We start from the raw sequence: 20,599 nt of genomic DNA on the forward strand, positions 1-20,599 counted from the left end.
CAAGTTAGAACTCAGGATTAAGAAACTCACTCAAAACTGCTCAACTACATGGAAACTGAACAAACTGCTCCTGAATGACTACTGGGTAAATAATGAAATGAAGGCAGAAATAAAGATGTTCTTTGAAACCAATGAGAACAAAGACACAATATACCAGAATCTCTGGGACACATTCAAAGCAGTGTGTAGAGAGAAATTTATAGCACTAAATGCCCACAAGAGAAAGGAGGAAAGGTCTAAAATTGACACCCTAATATCACAATTAAATGAACTAGAGAAGCAAGAGCAAACGAATACAAAAGCTAGCAGAAGGCAAGAAATAACTAAGATCAGAGCTGAACTGAAGGAGACAGAGACACAAAAAACACTTCAAAAAATCAATGAATGCAGAAGCTGGTTTTTTGAAAAGATCAGCAAAGCTGATAGACTGCTAGCAAGAATAATAAAGAAGAAAAGAGAGAAGGATCAAATAGATGTAATAAAAATAATAAAAGGGATATGACCACTGATCCCACAGAAATACAAACTACCATCAAAGAATGCTATAAACACCTCTACACAAATAAACTAGAAAATCTAGAAGAAATAGATAAATTCCTCGACACATACACCCTCCCGAGACTAAACCAGGAAGAAGTTGAATCCCTGAAAAGACCAATAACAGGCTCTGAAATTGAGGCAGTAATTAACAGCTTCCCAACCAAAAAAAAGTCTAGGATCAGACAGATTCACAGCCAAATTCTACCAGAGGTACAAAGAGGAGCTGGTACCATTCCTTCTGAAACTATTCCAATCAATAGAAAAAGAGGGAATCCTCCCTAACTCATTTTATGAGGCCAGCACCATCCTGATACCAAAGCCTGGCAGAGACACAACAAATAAAGAGAATTTTAGACCAATATCCCTGATGAACATTGATGCAAAAATCCTCAATAAAATACTGGCAAACCGAATCCAACAGCACATCAAAAAGCTTATCCACCAAGATCAAGTTGGCTTAATCCCTGGGATGCAAGGCTGGTTCAACATATGCAAATCAACAAATGTAATCCATCACATAAACAGAACCAAAGACAAAAACCACTTGATTATCTCAATAGATGCAGAAAAGGCCTTCAACAAAATTCAACAGCCCTTCATGCTAAAAATTCTCAATAAACTAAGTATTGATGGAACGTATCTCAAAATAATAAGAGCTATTTATAACAAACCCACAGCCAATATCATACTGAATGGGCAAAAACTGGAAGCATTCCCTTTGAAAACTGGCGCAAGACAGTGATGCCCTCTCTCACCGCTCCTATTCACCATAGTGTTGGAAGTTCTGGCCAGGGCAATCTGAAGTAAATTTCTTATGAACTCAGGATTAGGCAAAACTTCTTAAGTTATTTAAGTAAAGACAAACTGACTTGTGTATTTTCTCCCTTTTCAATTATTCCCTTCTATTTTCATGTTACCAATTTCATGTATATGGGATGTATAGATTTAGACAGATGGGAACATGTTTTACAACATGCTTTACAACATGTTCCCATCTGTCTGCATGTATACATACCATATATATAAAATAGTTTTGCTATCTTTCTTAAGTATACATTTAAACATGTGGTCTCTGTTCTCAATTATCTTTCTTAGAAAATGAATAAAGTCCAAATATCCAACATCAATGAGAATATTAAATAAATTACAGTACTTTCCTACTGTGAAATATTATACGGTCATTAACATGAATGAGGCACATACAGTAATATGGAAAGATGTCCATCACATGTAGTTGAGTGAAAGGAGCCAGTTACAAAACAATATGATCCAGCAAATAAATGTTAGAAACTCATGTATGCAGAAGCATATGGGAAAATATCTGGAAAGACAAATGTCAAACAGTAGAGAAAAGGATTCGAAAGTGGGGAAAAATTTTTTTAAGTTTCTATTTTATTTTATATCTGTGAATTGTCTAAATGTTTATAATGAACTCATGCTATTTTTATAATTATAATAATATTAAGTGATATGCTGACTAGCTAATCATATTTGATGGTGTCCATTATTTAGCTAGATGCCCTCCCATGCCATTATTTACTCCATTTGATTTTTCTAATTTTATTTCCATTCTCTCTCCCATTACACTGGATTTTACCTTTTCTAAACATTGCCTGTTTTGTTTAATGCTTCCACCTCAACCCAGAGTATCCGTATTTCCCCTAAATTCCATCTCCAAAGAAAATTGTGCATATATAAGATTTCCATATACATTAAAATACTCCATAAAAGGAGAAAAGTAAATATTCAAGAAATTAAATATATATATATATATATATATATATATATATATATATATATATATTTCTTTTTTGAGACAAGGTCTCACTCTCTTGCCCAGGCTGGAGAGCAGTGGTGGGATCAAGGCTCAATGAAACTTCAAACACTGGGGCTCAAGCAATCCTCCTGCCTCAGCCTTCCTAGTAGCTGGGACTACAGGTGTGTACCACCACATCTGGCTTTTTTTTTTTTTATTTACTGTAGAAACAGTGTCTCCTTATGTTTCTCAGGCTGATCTTGAAATCCTGGGCTCAAGTGGTCTTCCTACCTTGACCTCCAAAAGTGCTGGGATTACAGGCCTGAGTCACTGTGCTTGGCCTATATTTTGAATCAACAAGCTTTAATACGTTTTAATTCATTACTTCCTGAATTGCAAGGTGTCAAAAAATAATAAAGCGTAGTTACAAAGTTCTTGAGCAGATAACTATTTTCCTTGTAAAAAGATAGCTTACTTAAACATCAAGAATATTATGACAGCCTTGAATACCTTTTAGAATGAGACAGGACACAAAAAAAGAAAAATATGCATAGCACTCTACAAATGTGAAAAAGCAAGAGATATGTTTCTTACCATTGTGAGGGTAAATGGATGATTTTCTAATGCAGATACACTGGGACAATGTAGAGTAATATACTAAAAAGCAACAAACAGATAAGTTTTAAATGACCAATTAAGAATTTCAGCTATTTCAATGATGCTATGTTTGCTAAATTCCAAAAATTACATAAGGATAATGGCTATTTAAAAAGTTGCTGACCACTGACTCACCTGACCAGGTCTTGCTTTAAAATTTTCTTTGACCATTCGGATTTCCATGACATCTGAGGGATGACTTATGACCGAAATGATGGTGACTGGCTTATTGCTCCGGATATACCTGTAAAGTCTTTCGGCACAGTACAGGCACAAAGGTCCAGAAATCCAAAGCCAAGTCTAAGACAAATTTTTGAAAATGTACTTCAAGAAATACTCATATTGTAGAAATCTACACCCTGCCCAACTGCTTATTGCATACATTACAGTAATAGTATTTTAATTTGTATTTTAAACAAGAAAACATAATAAATGAGTAAAAAATAATAGATGCTTACTATCATTCAAACAAACAAAAGTATAAAATAAAACAGAAAGTAATATCAAGACCCTACCCTCAATCTCATGCTCTGGGTGTAACTATCCATGAACAAACAAGTGTATATTGTTTCATACACCTTTCTATGCCTACGGATATGTAATGTATATACACAATATATTTAATAAAAGAATAAAGGGGAGTTAACAATCTCTGATAAATCTGGGGATAATTTTAGAAATAAAGTAACAGTCTAATGTTTATTAAATAAGAAAACCCTAGATTTTTAATATACATAATGTATATGCATAATATACATACATATAATATGTATATATATATGTTAAATATGTATAGCACATATGTTTAAAGATGCAATATGCTAGGCATGTTGTTTACCACTTACTTTTATATAATATAATAAGCACATAAAATAATATTTATAATTTGGAAACCATGACAATTTTGAATATGTGTTGCATGGTTAACCCTGATCCCAGGATACATGCAAACTTTGGGAAGTGTAGAAGCCTATGTGGCTTACTGTTCTCCTAAAATTACACACTTTATCTTTCACATCCCTTTGAGGCCTCCAACTAAAACTTGTCTTAATGGTCACTTTTTAAAGCCTCACTTTAGTTGTTTCAAATCTTCCTTCTTTCCTGCAGACAGATCATGCCTCTTCTGCATATAATAACATTTAGCCCCACGCTGTGTTATGAGTAGCATTGCAAGACAAGGTCTGCAATGTAGCAGCCTCGCACCTTTGAGACAATCACTTACTCTTTGAGTGTCAGGTCCCACATGAGCAAAATGGGAGTCGCCATACCTGCCCTAATATTTGTGAATATTATGTGAAACTCAGAAAAGTTCTGAAAACTATAGAGGCTAATAGGGATCTAGAGGATTATTATTAATAATAATAAACACATGACTAATACACTATTCCAAAGTCATCTACAAATTCATTCTAGCTTTTGACTTCTCTTTCTTCTCTTCCAATAGAGACATTTGACATCACTATTTCCTACTTCCACTTTTTATAGGTGAGGAATAAAAGGTGTAATTTGCACAGGGGCAGTTCTCACAGGCACAGAGGAAGATAAGGGCCCTTATTGAACTAATTGCTGAATACTTATGGACGTTTACCAGGAGCAAGCATATTAGTCAAAGACCTGGGTTTACATGCTTCCTCTGCCACTTACTGGTTTGGAGATTTTGATCAAGGTAAGTACAATTTCTTTGTCAGAAAATCGAGGGTGATATTAATTACTTCAAATAGTCATTGCGAATATTGCAAGAAACATTCTGTATGTCTAATAAGTGTTCTGTATTAGGCATACAGGACATTTTAGCACAATGCCTGGCAGATAATATTAAGCATTCAATAAACTGATTTTGCTATTTACTATTTACAATATTATACATAATAATATAATACAATAAAATAATAATTTGTGGTATTGGTGGCAGGTTTTTTTTTTACTACTATTTTTATTATTCAATCAGCTTTTCTCAAATGATGGGAAAAATATTTGTCATCTCTTGGCTGCAAGCACCAATGCTGTTGTATGCAAAGGTCATATGATCAGTTAAGTAGAAATGTTATATATCCTCTAATATCACAGACCTTTTGCATTGAACTGTCAGGTACCTGTAATGGAATAATAGGTACTAACTTACTGTTGAAACATCCTGAAATATCCTATTATGTATGAATATATAGCTTGAAAAACACATTTATATGTGATGTTGATCAGTCAAATGGAAACAAACTTTGTGGAAATCAAACACAAAATTAATCTGACCTGTGGAAAATTAGCTTGGAATCTGGGCTCTTCCACACAAATCTTCACAAATTTGTGCTGGGTAAACTCTGCCGGTTTTGAAAATCCTTCAGGGAAAGGTTCATGAAAATGTTCTGAGAAATACTCTGGTAAGGAAATATTCTGAGAGCTGGTTCGGTTAAGACTGATGCAGCCGGGAGGGTGGGTATCTAAATTAGTTTGATACTTCAGCAGTCCTCTAAAATTACATTTAAAACAAACAAACAGAGAAATGAAAAGATTTGAGATCAGGGGACACGGTAAAAGAAAATAATGTTTTTGTTTTTGTTTTTGTTTGCTAACTTTACACAGCATTTATCCAAAAAGTGTTCGTTATGTATTATGTTTAGGAGAAATTGAAACATCTTAAAAAATTTTGAGAAATTCTTATCTATAGGACTAAAACAAAAATTTTGGCACTCCAAACAAATGCTATAAATATGTGGTAGAGAAGAATACATGCAATCTCTCCAGGCATTATTGAATTTGATGGCCTTTACTTCAAGACTATTAGGCATTCATACAATCACATACAAGTTTTCACTTCAATAAACAGTATAATGAGGAATATTTTGCTAGATCTCCAAACATAAGGGAAAAATACAGGGAACATATTTAACTTGGCCAAGCCTGGATAAAACAAGCCTTGCTGATTTGCAGAGAAATGTTAAACAGAAATAACTGGAAATGGAAGTTTGTCTCTCCTATGGTCTGAAAACAATGTATATACAGCAATCAGTCCCTAAATCTGTTTACTTTTCAATTTCTCCATAGACAGAACCACATAAAAAGTTCAAAATAATAAATCAGGCAGGAGAGCCCACACCATAAAAATCTCATTCTGATTATTTCTTATTTTGTGAGAAACCAAGACAAACCATTCAACTTTCTGTGTCCTGCCTTTCTTGTCAAGAAGTGGTTAACATCTACCTCGCAGGGATAATCCATAAAATGACAGATTGTACACAGCATCAACAAGGTCACTGCTGCATAAGCAAGTATTGCATGACAAAGTAAGATTTGGAAATGCTTGAAAATTTTGCAGTATATTTTATTATTTTAAAGAATACTAAGGAAAAATTTATTTCCAAGATTATATGTTTTTGGTTGGCTTACAGTACATGCTTTTTAAATTATCTTTCATGCTCCCAAATACTTAATTTTAGTAGTTTAATTGCCTGAGGTCAGGAGTTCGAGACCAGCCTGACCAACATGGAGAAGCCCCGTCTCTACTAAAAAACATACAAAATTAGCCAGGTGTGGTGGTGCATGCCTGTAATCCCAGCTACTTGGGAGGCTGAGGCAGGAGAATTGCTTGAACCCGGGAGGCGGAGGTTGCAGTGAGCCTGAGATCGCACCATTGCACTCCAGCCTGGACAATAAGAGCGAAACTCCATCTCAAAAATAAATAAATAACAGCTATGATGCTTTTACAAAAATAATATTTTTAAACAAAAACTGTATAATGATACTAAGAGATCCATATATGAAGGTTAGGAAAGCAATGACCAGGCCAGTCTCTGGTTGTATTCACCATCTCCTCGTCCTGATCACTGTCCTTTCTTCCCTCTTTGCTTATGCTCACTTCCTTTCTTAAATTTTATTTTCTTCCTTAAAACTAGTCATCATGAAGTCATTAGGGAGCATTCAGTACATGTCAGGGGCATGCATTACATGACATCATAGTAGACCACACACAAACATACATTTTTTAAAGTAATACAGTAGATATAGCCTATGTATGAGATAAATTGATAAATATTATACAAAATTGAGCCAAATTTTTGTCACTAATCATTTATAAGTTTCTAGTCACACAATACAATTGCTGGGATATTATACTTAGACAACCTAGGAATTTGATTCAGCTTCCTTTACATTAATAATTTACCCAAACCTTTTTGCTCCTATTGGCCATTGGAAGGATAGTGACTGATAGCTAAGTAGGTAAAAAACCCCAAGCATTTATTCTACTGGCCAAAATTTGAACAGACATGAGCATAATGCACTTAGCACTACTCCAATGGTTCTTCAGAATTCAACAGAGTCAAATCCGGCTCCTAACACTCCAGAAACTCATGATCTAGTTTGGAAGATATCTTCAAAGAAGCTGAACATAAGTGAGACTACAGATAGTAACTGGAGTAGTGTTTTAATAATAGCTTAGTAATGTATGGAAAACACCAGGTCTAGCCCAGAGAAATTTATATGCATTTTACATTATCCTCACAAAACTGCATGAACTAGGATCATTATTCCCATTTTAAAATTTAAAAATAAAAGTATTTTAAAAGATGAAATAATACCCCAGTGTCACATAGTTGATAAGTACCAGGGCCAAGATTTGAATTCAGATCTGATTCAAATTCTATGCTCTTCACCTCTCATGATATATCACATTAATTCACTGAATCCTCACAACATAACTCTGAGAAATGTAAGGAAGGGGGAAGATTAATACTTGCTAAGAAAGTATCATATCAGTAATTTTTAGAACATCTATTTCTCATTTAAACTTCAAAACAAAATAATCATACAAGGTAAGTGTTTTTATTTATATTACACAGATGAGAAACCTAAGGCTTTCATTCAGGTAAGAGATTAACTAAGTACAGTCAAAGCATAGGGTTCAGAAACCTACCTAGCTCACTCCATGCCCCTATGTCACGCAAAGCAAATCAGATGGTTAAATAGGTAGGCATTGTAAAAGGGGTTCAAAATAAACAAAAGTCAGATTGTGTGTGTGTGTGTGTGTGTGTGTGTGTGTGTGTGTGTTGGAATGGGGCTGCTTATAATTTAGGGTCTTAACACCAGGCAAATAAATGTCGTTAATCCCTTCTCCTGTCATAACATTCAAGTGGACATAACTCTACCATGCTCTAGGTCCTTAGAGTAGTGAATGTTGTTACTATACAGTAAAGTTCTTCAGGCCAGCCCAATCAAACACTTGTGCTGTTCTTGGCACATAAAGTGGCACGTATTATTCTAAAATTCCTTTTAATTTTGAGAGCTTTGTATTATGTTCAGCTACACTCAAGCTAAATAGCATAGGCCATCTCTGTCCTAAAATCCCATTAAAACTGTCCTTACTTTGTCTTCTTTTTTACTTTCAGATTTCAAGCTTTATTTCAAGACTATAGTAATAAAAACAATATGGTATATGCATAAAACCACAAAAAAACAAACAGAATAGAGAGCTCAGATTACTTTGTCTTAGTTGTAACTCTTGCCACCAAAGAAATATGGATAAGATCTAAAGACAGACAATGATAAAATCATTCATCAAAAAAACTCAAGTATGACATCCCAGGTCATTTGGCTGTAATTAGGTGGTGAAGGTACTGAAAGTTCACTGGAAGGCAGGTTTTTAACTCAGTATTGAAAGGCCACCTACTGGTTAAAAAAAAAAAAAAAAAAAAAACTTGTATGGTAAAGATCAGTGGCCTTAGATTGGGAGTACTTAAGTATCTCCCAACACAATAATGTCAGTCTGCAGAGCTGGGACTGAAAGCCCAGTTAGTCTGATTCCAAAGTCCGTGCTCCTTCCTCTGTACCAGGCCTATTCCCCTTGCAGAATATCCACACTACTTTATGGACAATCTTTAAATTGAAGACCAATGTATACATTGAGCAAAATTTGATGGCTTTATATGGCTATAGACTTAGAAACGGAGGGAGCATGTTTTATCAAACCAATAATTTTATGTGTTATTTTTCAAGCTCAATTGAATGCAATAACTTACTTTTTCATTGTATGAGTAAAGAGTAAAAGTGCTCATTTCTTTGGTATTAGTGCAGAATTTCTTAGAATTCTTATATTTGAAGGCCATTATAACATTTTTTTCTAAATAATATTGAAAAGGAATGTAGACTAGATATTAAAGATATTTGGATTGATAGAAAAAATCTGATATTATCTCTCTAATCCATTTACTTCACTGTGGCCACATTTATTAAAATTTGAGGCACATGTTCTATATGATTTTTATGGTGTTTTAAATTCCTGGTACCTTTATTTATTTTAGATGCATGCCTTTCTTTAAAGTAGAATGAAATCTTCTCAAATGTAACAGAACCCACTGAAGATAACACAAAGCTCTGTGTCTATTTGCCAAACAATACTGCCCCTGCTTCTTGCCCCATATCGCCACTGTGATATACCTCATTTAGACATATTATTTTATTAATTTTGGAACCTTATTAGTTTCAATATTATGGTCACTGCCTTCAAAGGCATGCACAGTCTAGAGCAGCACTGTCCAATAGAGCTTTCTGTGATAGTGGAAATGGTCTAAGTCTCTGATGACCAACATAGTAACTATTAGAGAAAAGTGGCTATTGAGCAATTAAATTTGGCTAGTACAGGTGAAGAACTGAATTCTTAATACTATTTCACTTTAATTTAAATTGAATAGCCACAGCACAGATATAATGGGTCAAATCAAACATAAAACCAAAAATGATAAATTAAAAAGGGCAAAATGATTAATGCCATATAAACATACGATAAACTCTTGAGAGTAGAGATGGGTAATGAACTTTGATTATAAAATTCCAGAAAGACTTCACAGAGAAGAAGGCAGCTGAAGGATGTAGAGATTCCAGGGGTTAGAGAATAGGAGAATGACATTCCAATATGAGGAAGCCATATGCACAAAGGTACTTGGTTTATTCCTGAATAAGTAGAAGGGATCATGTCTTATACATTTATCCCTTATACATTCATACCCACTGCCAAACCTCAGCATCCCTCTAATACTTTTCTTGCACATAATAGATCTCGAATGCATTTCTAGTGAATTGATTTTAAAAGCAAACAATAAACACATAATTTGTTTTAATATAGAAAATCATGTAGGAATCAAAAAGACAGCATTCTTGTATGTATTGTTGTAGCTTTCATAAATAAATGCTAAATAATTTTAAAGCAAAAAACAAGAAGGGAAAAAGACATTAGTGAATGGTAAACAGAGAGTCTTGCCAAGTTATAATGACATGGTGAGGGATGAGGAAAGGAGGTGCACAGACTATGTGGAAATATAAGTGTTTATTATTAATTTTTTAAGTTTCATTGTATGAAGTTCCAAGGAGAAATTTTGAAGTATCTGTGGAATGTCTAGTGTTCTCCTATCATGAGAATTAAAGGATTTTATGGAGTTTCAAAATTGTTTCTGCATTCAAAAGGATCTTAACACGTGCTATCAAACTTTCAACCATGTTTCAAAGTTGTGGGTTTCTTTTTTTTTCCCTTGTTTCCCTCAAAAGGCATTATAATTATCCTATCTGGGTTTTTTTGTTGTTTGTTTTGCTTTCTGTTTGTTTCTTTCTTTTTAATACCCGGCTGTGACAAAGTCTTATAAAATAATATAATACATTAAATGAATCCTACTAAGTAATAACATGATTTTATGGCAATCAAAACATGATTTTATGGCAAAAGATAAATATTACAAAATACCACACCTGACAAAAGGACAATGCCAGAATCATCCCTACTTTAATTTCATGTTAAAAATATCCCACAAATGCAGTGTCACTTATGTGACCTTTATATTTGTGGTATTTTAATCTATTTTGAAGGAGGAGAAAAAAAGTTCTTATCCCTTAGGAACCTACTTTTTTTCCTAATATTTTATAATATGATTTTTTTCTTTATGGTAAAAATATATCTTGATCCTGACAGTTATTTTTATTTTGCTTCAAGTACAAAGAAAAAGAGTTTAATTCAAAAAATAAAACCAAATTGTATATTTTAAAATTTATTGCAGTTCTCTAACTTCTGTAGAATCCACTAGAACGTGCACTTCTTAAAGTCAAGGGTTTATCCTGCTCCACTGCTATTTTTCTACTGCCTAAAATAGTGCTTATGACTTATAATAAGTGCTCAATAAATATTCATTGATTAACTTAGTGACCAGAAGTGTATAAACAACTTTTGTTGTGATTGTTGTTGAAACACTTGACTGGGGAGTCATCTGGTTTTAATAGATATTTGAGCTCATTTTCAACCTTCAAAAAGGAGGTCTATATTTTAGCAAACGGCATGCAGTAACATGACAGTTATTAAGTAACAGACAGTAACATTAAGTAACAGACAGTTATCAAGAGAGTAAAGTCTACTTGCTAGGTGCATTTAGAAGTAGAGTGCTTTCCTAAACTACAGATCCAGTGTGCCTCAGGAAATCCTAAGTATCTGGGTACCCACCCTACCAAAGCTTTTACTCCCACCCCCACTTTGTTTCTCTGGCCTAATAGAGTTCTTGCCTCTGCATTCTTTCCTGGCTCTTGCCTTTGGTAGCTAAGAGTACTGTCATCTGCAGCTTAACCACAGCAGGAATTGTGTCTAGCTCTTACTGGTGGGGTGGTCCAAGCTTACAAGATAGGAATAACATCATGTGTTTGTAATCTGTGCAGGTGTACTGGACCTTGTTCTTTAGAAAGACCCTGCTATTGGTTTACTGCTCTGTTGTCATCATCTCCAAATGCTTAATAATTTTTTGATCAAGGAATCCCACATTTCATTTTGCAGTGGGCCCTGCAAATTAGGTAGCTGATTCTGCCACAATCTCTGTGCAGCTGACTAATGTATAGCCTAGGGTCTTAAGGGCTTAGGATCAACATTTACAACTTCCTTGAGTACCTGAAGTAAAATAGGTCATTTCCCTAAGTTTCCTTAACTGAAAAAGAGAAATAGTACCTGTTCCTCTGTACTTCACGGGTATAAAAAGGGAAGAGCTTTGACCCCTTGCAAAGAAAAAAAAATGTAAGCATCCATTACTTCTTAGTATTTCCTCAGCTTTCATGCTTCACTAAAATGACAGTGGAGGATAAAATATTTCATGTTTCAGAAAGACAGTACTATACTGAAAATGTTTCTTAAATAAATACAGTGCTTTTTCCTCCTCCTTTCCCCCAACTTTCTCATCTTGTAATACCAGCTGTGAACACTGGCTAATATAAAAAAGTTCCCTGCAGACAAACTGAGATAAAAATTATGTGAAAAAGTATTTGGTCTATCTCCAAAACTGGGGAAAAAATAAACTCGCAGTTTGTAAGTTTAAGAAAATCCATTAATATATACAACTTACAGCATAAATGACTTCATGTACATAAAATGTTCTGTATATACTATATCTATGTATATACGCAGACATATATACATATAAACTATAGAAATATAAGGCATCTTTAATGGGGAAAATATCACATGACCTCAATCCCTACTGCCAACTGGCTTACAGCATAAAATATCAACAAATGTGAATAAACCATAAGATCTTAGTCCATAATTACTATAGACAAATGCTACTTTTTACATAAAATTTAAAAATCCAATGAATAAAAAGTTGGAAGTTGGCAAACAAAATTGGAAGTTGGCAAACAAAAGATATAAAGGTAAAAAAACTTTATAACTTAAAGATCATAGTTACATAGGACATTATATTTATTAACATATTGAAAATATGTAAATATTATGGAGAAGAAGAATTTGGATTCCATCTAAGAGAGATCTAATTATTCAATAATATTTTTCACCCCATGTATTTAAGTGAAAAATTGAAGAACTAAAAAGTGAAATAAAACCAATCAGGAGAGCTGGGTCTGAGCATGCTGGATTATGCCTGTAAACCCAGCACTTAGGGGCTGAGCTGGGAGGATTACTTGAGGCCAGACTTTTGAGACCAGCCTGAGCAACACAGAAAGACCATGTCTCAAAATAAAATAAAATAAAATAAAATAAGAGGCATGGGTTTTCTTTTCTTTCAGATTTTTTAGCCACAGAGATGCATAAAGACCCTGAACAAAAATGTGCCAGTCTACAATATAATCAAAATAGTTAAGATTTAAAAGCTAATTCCTTTGGCATAGGAATCAATATACTAGTTGCCATAATAACTAATTACCTAGATAAGACTAAATATAAATGATAGTTACAAAATGACAGTCCAAGTTATAGTTAAACAAATTTAGAGATTATCCTTTATTGTCATCTGTAATGCCTTGATACTTGAGGAAAATTGGAAGAGCCTAGAAGGACAACACATTCCTAGCTTAAACTAATTAATGCAATTCAGCTTCATCCAGTAAATACTGAGTGAGTGATATGTGAAAGGGATTCCCTGCATAAAGATGGGTAATAAACACTCCTATCCCCAGAATCACTATAGTTTACCTAGAATATGGCACAATGTTCTATTTTATTTTCCTTTTTTGGGTTGGAACTCACAGATACATAAGGAGGTTAGGGAGAAGAGAACTCAGTGTTGCCCTGTCACAATGAAAAGCAACACCAGGAAGAACTCAGCCAGAGCCCACAGAGGGAGCATTTAGACCCAGTACTAGCCAAAAAGGAATTGCCCATTCTAGCAGTCAAAACCTAAGTCTCAGCAAGCCTTGCCATTTTGGGCTAAAGTGCTCTGGGATTGTAAAAAAACTTGAAAGGCAGTCTAGGTTTAAAGGACTGAAATTCCCTGCAAGTCCTGGTGCTGTGCAGGACTCACAGCCAGTGACGTGGGGGGCACACACCCCAGTGAGACACTAGCCAGAGCAGCCAAGAGAGTGCTTGCACCACCTCTCTACCAAGCTCAGGCAACACAGCTCACAGTTCTGGGAGAGACCTCTTCCTTCTGTTTGAAGAGAGGAGAGGGATGAATAAAGAGGACTTTGTCCTGCCTCTGGGATGCCAGCTCAGCCACAGTAGGATAGGGCCCTGGGCAGAGGCCTGAGGCCCTGATTCCAGGCACTAACTGTCGAATGACATTTCTAGACACACCCTGGGCAAACAAAAAACTTGCTGCCTTGAAGAGAAGGACCCAGTTCTGGCAAGATTAATCATCTTCTGACTAAAGAGCCATTGGCCCTTGAATAACCAGCAGTGGTACCCACGCAGTACTCGCCATGGGCCTTGGGTGAGACTGAGAGATGTTCTGGCTTTAGGTGTGACCCAGCAAATTCCCAACTGTGGTTGTTATGGAGAGGGACTCCTTCTGCATAAGAAAAGGAAAGGGAAGAGTGAATGGGACTTTGTCTTGCAGGTTACATACCAATTCGGCCACAGTGGGATAGAGCACCAAGCAAGGTTCCCTGATTCCAGGCACTGGCTCTCAGATGACATTTCTTGACACTCCCTGGGCCAGAGGGGAATGCATTATCCTGAAGTAAAAGTCCCAGGCCAGGAAGCATTCACTACAAGCTGACTGAGGAGCCCTTGGGCCTTGAATGAACATAGGCAGTAGCTACGCAGTACCTCACTGTGGGCCTGAGGTGGGTTATATTGGTTGCAAGCCTCATTGTAACCACAAATCAGAAAACATACAACAGATACATAAAAAATAGAAAAAGAAGAAATTAAAACATACCCCCAGAGAAAATCACCTTCACCAAAAGGAAGACAGGATGGAAGGAAAGAAGAAAGAGAAGACCACAAAACAAGCAGAAAGCAAATAAGAAAATGGTACAAGAAAGGCCATACTTATCAGCAATAACATAGAATGTCAATGAAATAAACTGTCCAATCAGAAGACTTACAGTGGTTGAATGGAGAAACAAAAAGACCCAATGATCTGCTGGTTACAAGAAACACACTTCACCTATGAAGATACACATAGACTGAAAATAAACAGATGGAAAAACATATTCCATGCCAATGGAAACCAAAAAGGAAGAGGAGAAGCTATACTTAATATCAGACAAAATAGATTTCAAGACAAAAACCATAAGAAGAGACCAAAAAAATCATAACGTGATAAAGGGGTCAATTCAGCAAGATGATATAACAATTGTAAATATATATACACCCAAAATTGCAGCACACAAAAATGTAAAGCAAATATTATTAGGGCTAAAGAGAGAGAGAGACTTAAATACAACAATAGTTGGAGATTTCAACATTCCACTTTTAGCATTGGACCGATCTTTCAGACAGAAAATCAAGAAATAAACATCAGACTTAATCTGCGCTATAGACCAAATGGACCTAATAAATATTTACAGAACATTTTATCCAATGGCTGCAGAACACAGATTCTTCTCCTCAGCACATGGGTCATTCTCAACGATCATATGTTAGGTAACAAAAAAGTCTCAAAACATTCAAAAACTTGAAATAATATCAAGCACCTTTCCTGACCACAATGGAATAGAACTAGAAATCAATAAGAGGAATTTTGGAAACTATACAAATACACAGAAATTTTGCAATATACTCCTGATAACCAGTGAGTCAATGATGAAATTATTGAGGAAATTTTAAAACTTTTTGAAATGCATGATAATGGAAATACAACATACCAGAAGAATAAAACTAGATGTCTATCTCTTCCTAAATTAAAAAAATCAAAATTGATTGAAGACTTAATCTAAGACCTGAAACTATGAAACCTCTAAAAGAAAACACTGGGGAAACTCTCCAGGACATTGGACTGGGCAAAGATTTCTTGAGTAATATCCCACAAGCAAAGACAATCAAAGCAAAAATAGACAAATGGAATTACATCAAATTAAAGAGCTTCTGCACAGCAAAGGATACATCAACAAAGTAAAGATCTAACCCAAAGAATGGGGGAAAATATTTGCAAACTATCCATCTGACAAGAGATTAGTAACCAAAATATATAAATAACTCAAATAGTTCTGTAAGACAAAAATCTAACAATCAAATTTAAAAATGGGCACAATATCTAAATTGAAATTTCTCAAAAGACATACAAATAGCAAACAGGTATATGAAAAGGTGCTCAACATCACATCATCAGATAAATGCAAAGTAAAACTACAATGTGATATTATCTCACCACAGTTAAAATGGCTTATATTGAAAACACAGGCAACAACCAATACTGGTGAGAATGTGGAGAAAAGGGAACCCTCATATACACGGTTGGTGGGAATGTAAGTTAGCATAACCCTTATGGAGAAAACTTTGGAGGTTCCTCAAAAGACTAAAAACAGAACTACCATATGACCCAGCAATCCTATTGCTAGGTATATACCCAAAAGAAAAGAAATCAGTATATTGAAGAGATACCTGCACTTGCATGTTTATTGTAGCACTATTCACAATAGCTAAGATTTTGAAGCAACCTAAGTGTCGATCAACCGATGAATGGATAAAGAAAATGTGCTACATATAACAACGGTGTACTATTCAGCCACAAAAAGAAGGAGATCCTCTCATTTTCAACTACGTGGGTGGAACTGAGTCATTGTGTTAAGTGAAATAAGCAAGGCACAGAAAGACAAATTTCACACGTTCTCACTTATTTGTGGGAGCTAAAAATGAAAACTGAACTCGTGAAGATAGAGAGTAGAATGACAATTACCAGAGGCTGCAAATGAGATGGGGAGAAGTGGAGATGAGTATTGGTTATAAAAATATAATTAGATGACTAGAGTCAACAATAATGTACATTAAAAAATAATGAAAACAGTACAATTTGTATGTAACACAAAGAAAAGATAAATATTTGAGATTATGAATATCTCATTTATGCAAATGTGATCATTACACATTGTATGCCTGTATCAAAATATCTCATGTATCCCATAAACATATATGCCTACTATGTATTCATAAAAATTAAAAATAGAAAAGTTTTTTAAATGAAGAACATTACATAGACAACAATAAAAATATATGTGTATATATATATGTGTGTGTATAGTGTCAATTTTACGTATGATAGCTAATATTTCTCTTCTAATAGGTCTGGGAGATACAATTATTTTTCTTTATTGCACAAATCAGGAAGCTCTATAGAAAACTGATTTGTCTAAGATTAGTGATCTTCTAGGAATCAATCCTGTTTCTTCACTATTATAACTCAGGGCATTTGTTTCACTATTTTTAAAGTCAAAATACCAAAATGTGTGGGATAGCAAAACTATGGTAATTCACAAATTGCATGCTTACTTGGGTTCGTTTATGTATTTACTTTGGAATTCCATTATCAAATTCATCCCTCACATTTGAATAATAACTGGATGGGTAATCTAATATTTAGAGAAAATTCATAGCAAAATTCTAAAAGGTATGGGTTTTGGAAATCTGTGGACTTAATTGATTTTTCTATATGATGAATAATATCTTTTCCCCATTGCTTTCTTTGCTATGTTTTGACTTAATCCTTTTATAAAGACACACTGGCAATAAAATACTGGTAAGAATATCTCTTCCACAGCATTTTTATCTGCTCCAGTCTAAATCCTAGTCTTCTTCATTGTTATTTTCAGGTTACATGGAAGAATTCTGGCAAGTAAAGTATCACATAAATATAATTTTATTATTAGATTTATTATAAAATGATTACATTATATTATAGAATTATCATATTATTATGTATCTTAACAAGGTCAAACATTTTAGGAAACATTTATCAGGCAGCACCATAAAGAAGCCATTTTCTTCTTACTCCATTTTCTGGGAGCTAGTTAGATTTCACTTTCAAAACCTTGAACTCTATGTACCCTGAATCAAAATTGAACTTCTGATTCAAAACAGGCAAACATATATGTATATATACTCACCAACTTACATGGACAAATAGAAAAATATATCCTAGATTTTTACAATACATAAATGTTTTTCATTCATAAGCAAGGGTACTTTCTAAATGACAAATAAATAATTCAATAATTCAAGAAAAGGGTAGAAGTTAAATTCAGGGGTCAAACTTCATGGGCTCAATCTTAGTTTTTTCAGTTATTAGCTGTGTGACTTTGGACAGTTACTTAATTTAATCTTTCATGCTTCAATTCCCCATCTGTAAAATAGAAATGATAGAAGAACTTATAGTACTGTGCATATTAAAAACAAACAAAAAATTAACGTGTGTGTGTGTGTAAAGTGCTAAGAATAGTCCCTGTCACATATTCAACATTATCTAAAACTAGGGAATTATTATGAACAGTATAATTATTATCCTCTAAAATGATAATGCAATTGTTAAGTTGTTCATTATATTTGTCAAGTTCTCTTTCCAGTAGCCTTCATGGAAGAAAAAAAATGCCCCAGTGGCTTTTATTTTTCCCACAATGCAGTGTTTCTAACTCTAAATAAAACTGAAGTAGGCTATATAAAATGTGTCAATGTGATATTAGATATTATAGCTCTTTGGTTAAAATCTAGCTTTAAAAACTTCAGTTCCATATTTTTTGAAACATTTTTGACCACACAAACTTTACGGTATCTAATGAAAGTTGAGAAACTTGTTTTATACAAAAATATACATATGTGTCTCAAAATTAAACTTATACATAAATATGCAGATATATGAGTGTATGTATTTCAGGAATTAATGAATCCCTGAATCCATTCAATGAGTCCTAGGGATTATGGAGCCATGTTAAAAACCCCTATCCTATGGAAAGAGAAGTAGAATTTTGTGATAGAAGTAATGGGCACCAAGCTGATAAAAAGTATGCCAGACTCATTAGAAACTAGGCATCTAGGAAGTATTAGAACAGGTCATCTATATCAGTGACAGAGAGTTTATAAAAGATTTTACCCACTGTCATGAACACCCAAATCCTCAGCCTTCTAATGACCATGGTAGTGGACATCTAATTACAATCTCTAAAGTGAGACAAAGCTAGGCAAACCTACAGTGTGTATTATTTGAAGGTTCTGTTTCTCAAATACACACACAGAGCCCCTATTCAAGGTAAGGACTCCTTTTGTGGCTCTAACTCAAAGTCTACATTAAAACAGTGCATTAGCCTCTCTTAAAACTTTCCCCACTGCCTAGGAATAGGTAGAATACCTGTATGACCTGGTTTTTCTATAGCCACTGCTGAATTATCAATAGCATCCCCATTCATTCTCAAAAGTATCTGGTTTGGACAATAAATTACAAAGTCACTGCAAATGTACAGGCAAGAAATGGGAAACTGAAAAGAACGTAGAGGAAAGTAAAAATTTTCTCCCTCAGTACTAGAATAGGATTGTTTAAAATACAACTTGTGGGCCTTCCATTCAAAATGCAATTTGACTTTCTAAGAGGAGCAAGTGCCTCCCACCAGTAGCAAGATGACCAAGCTTTTCCCTCTCCCACATCAGTGTGGGTGAAGGAAGACTTCCACGAAAGTGGCTTCTAGAAGAGAAGATGCTTGGGTATCAGCAGTCCTTAACACTTCACTACATTGCACAAATATCTCTATCCTCTAACAGTATATCCTTAATGTCCTCCTCCTGAGGCCCGAGGACATAATAGAGGGAGGTTATTTTCCAGTCAGCACAATAAGCCGACCCCCACAATATCTGTCTAACTCTGGTTAACATCTTGAGTCTAAACTCCTGTGATGCTCCCTGTTAAACTATCCACCTATGACACTGCCGGGGGTTCATTAATGTCACTGTTGACAAAGCCTGCACACTGTGTTCCCCTGGCATAAAGAATAAATGTTTTTAAAAACATGCACATAAAAATACTCCTTTTAGATTTCCTAGAAAAAAAATGATTCAAGTAGAATATAAATTATGCTCTATGATTAACTCTTGCTAACAAGTAGTACCAAATGGCAAAGAGCTCTGCTTAAAAGAATAATTCAGGTATCATTCATATAATAAAAAGATCTGAGAAGTGCAGCAGAGCTAGCACAAAAAAAATTTACACTTTTAATGTGCTGTCATTGCCATCTAAACATTTGAGGAGGACCTTCCCCTCTATCATTTCCAGAATTATCACATTATAGTCTCTCTCACTAACTTAAATAAAGACATAAAATACAATCACCACCCACACAGCACTCTCCAAGCTAAAGCCAGTGGGAGTGTTGACTATGGTAAGACTGCAGAAGTTAAGGTGCCAAATCTCATTTACAATGCATTCCCTCCACATTTCTTCGAAAGGAGCTGGGTTAGGCTCTTAAGCAGAGGCTGTGACATTCGTAATTTATTTTCCCTCCTATATCCTTTTTATCAGTAAGTGAGAATAGCAGTATGCATCTCCTTCTGAGTTTTTCAAAAGAAAATGAGGAAAGAGATACCCAGTTCTATACATGTTTGTAAAGAGGAAATGGTTTTGTTTTGTTTCGTTTTCACCAGGTATCTTAGGAATTGAATACCTTTAACGTAGCACACCAATAGCAACCTCCCAAAAAGGTATATTAAAAATCAAAACAAAAAATTCCTCAGGAGGAAGGTTTGTTTTGCAAAGATAAACCTTTATTGCTAAAAATCAATAGAATTTTAGAGATCTTAGAATATTATAATTGTTGCCATATCAAGGAATATTCCTTTGAGCTGCTAAGCAGTTTTCACTACGTTCATCAAATTACTTTGTTGATAAGAAAATCTGGGTTTTTCAAAAGTGTGGTGTCTTTATCAAAAAATCTGATTTTTCAAAGTTAAATGTGGAGTGTCATTCTTACAAAGCTATAAGT

General features: G+C 34.5%; 1 protein-coding gene across 5 annotated transcripts in view; it reads right to left on the bottom strand.

Moving 5' to 3' along the window:
• The window catches only part of NOX4 (NADPH oxidase 4), a 165,387-nt gene that overhangs the window by 70,820 nt on the left and 73,968 nt on the right, over positions 1–20,599 (bottom strand). For all 5 annotated transcript variants that reach the window (XM_055356621.2, XM_055356620.2, XM_055356619.2 and 2 more), the window contains 3 exons: positions 5,201–5,417; positions 3,089–3,253; positions 2,891–2,953 (listed from right to left, as the gene is read on the bottom strand). In XM_055356621.2, coding sequence (XP_055212596.2) covers positions 2,891–2,953; positions 3,089–3,253; positions 5,201–5,417 — 445 coding nt within the window. The remainder of the gene's footprint in view (positions 1–2,890; positions 2,954–3,088; positions 3,254–5,200; positions 5,418–20,599) is intronic.

The sequence above is a fragment of the Gorilla gorilla genome, chromosome 9 (assembly GCF_029281585.2).
Source record: "Gorilla gorilla gorilla isolate KB3781 chromosome 9, NHGRI_mGorGor1-v2.1_pri, whole genome shotgun sequence".
Classification (NCBI taxonomy): Eukaryota; Metazoa; Chordata; class Mammalia; order Primates; family Hominidae; genus Gorilla; species Gorilla gorilla.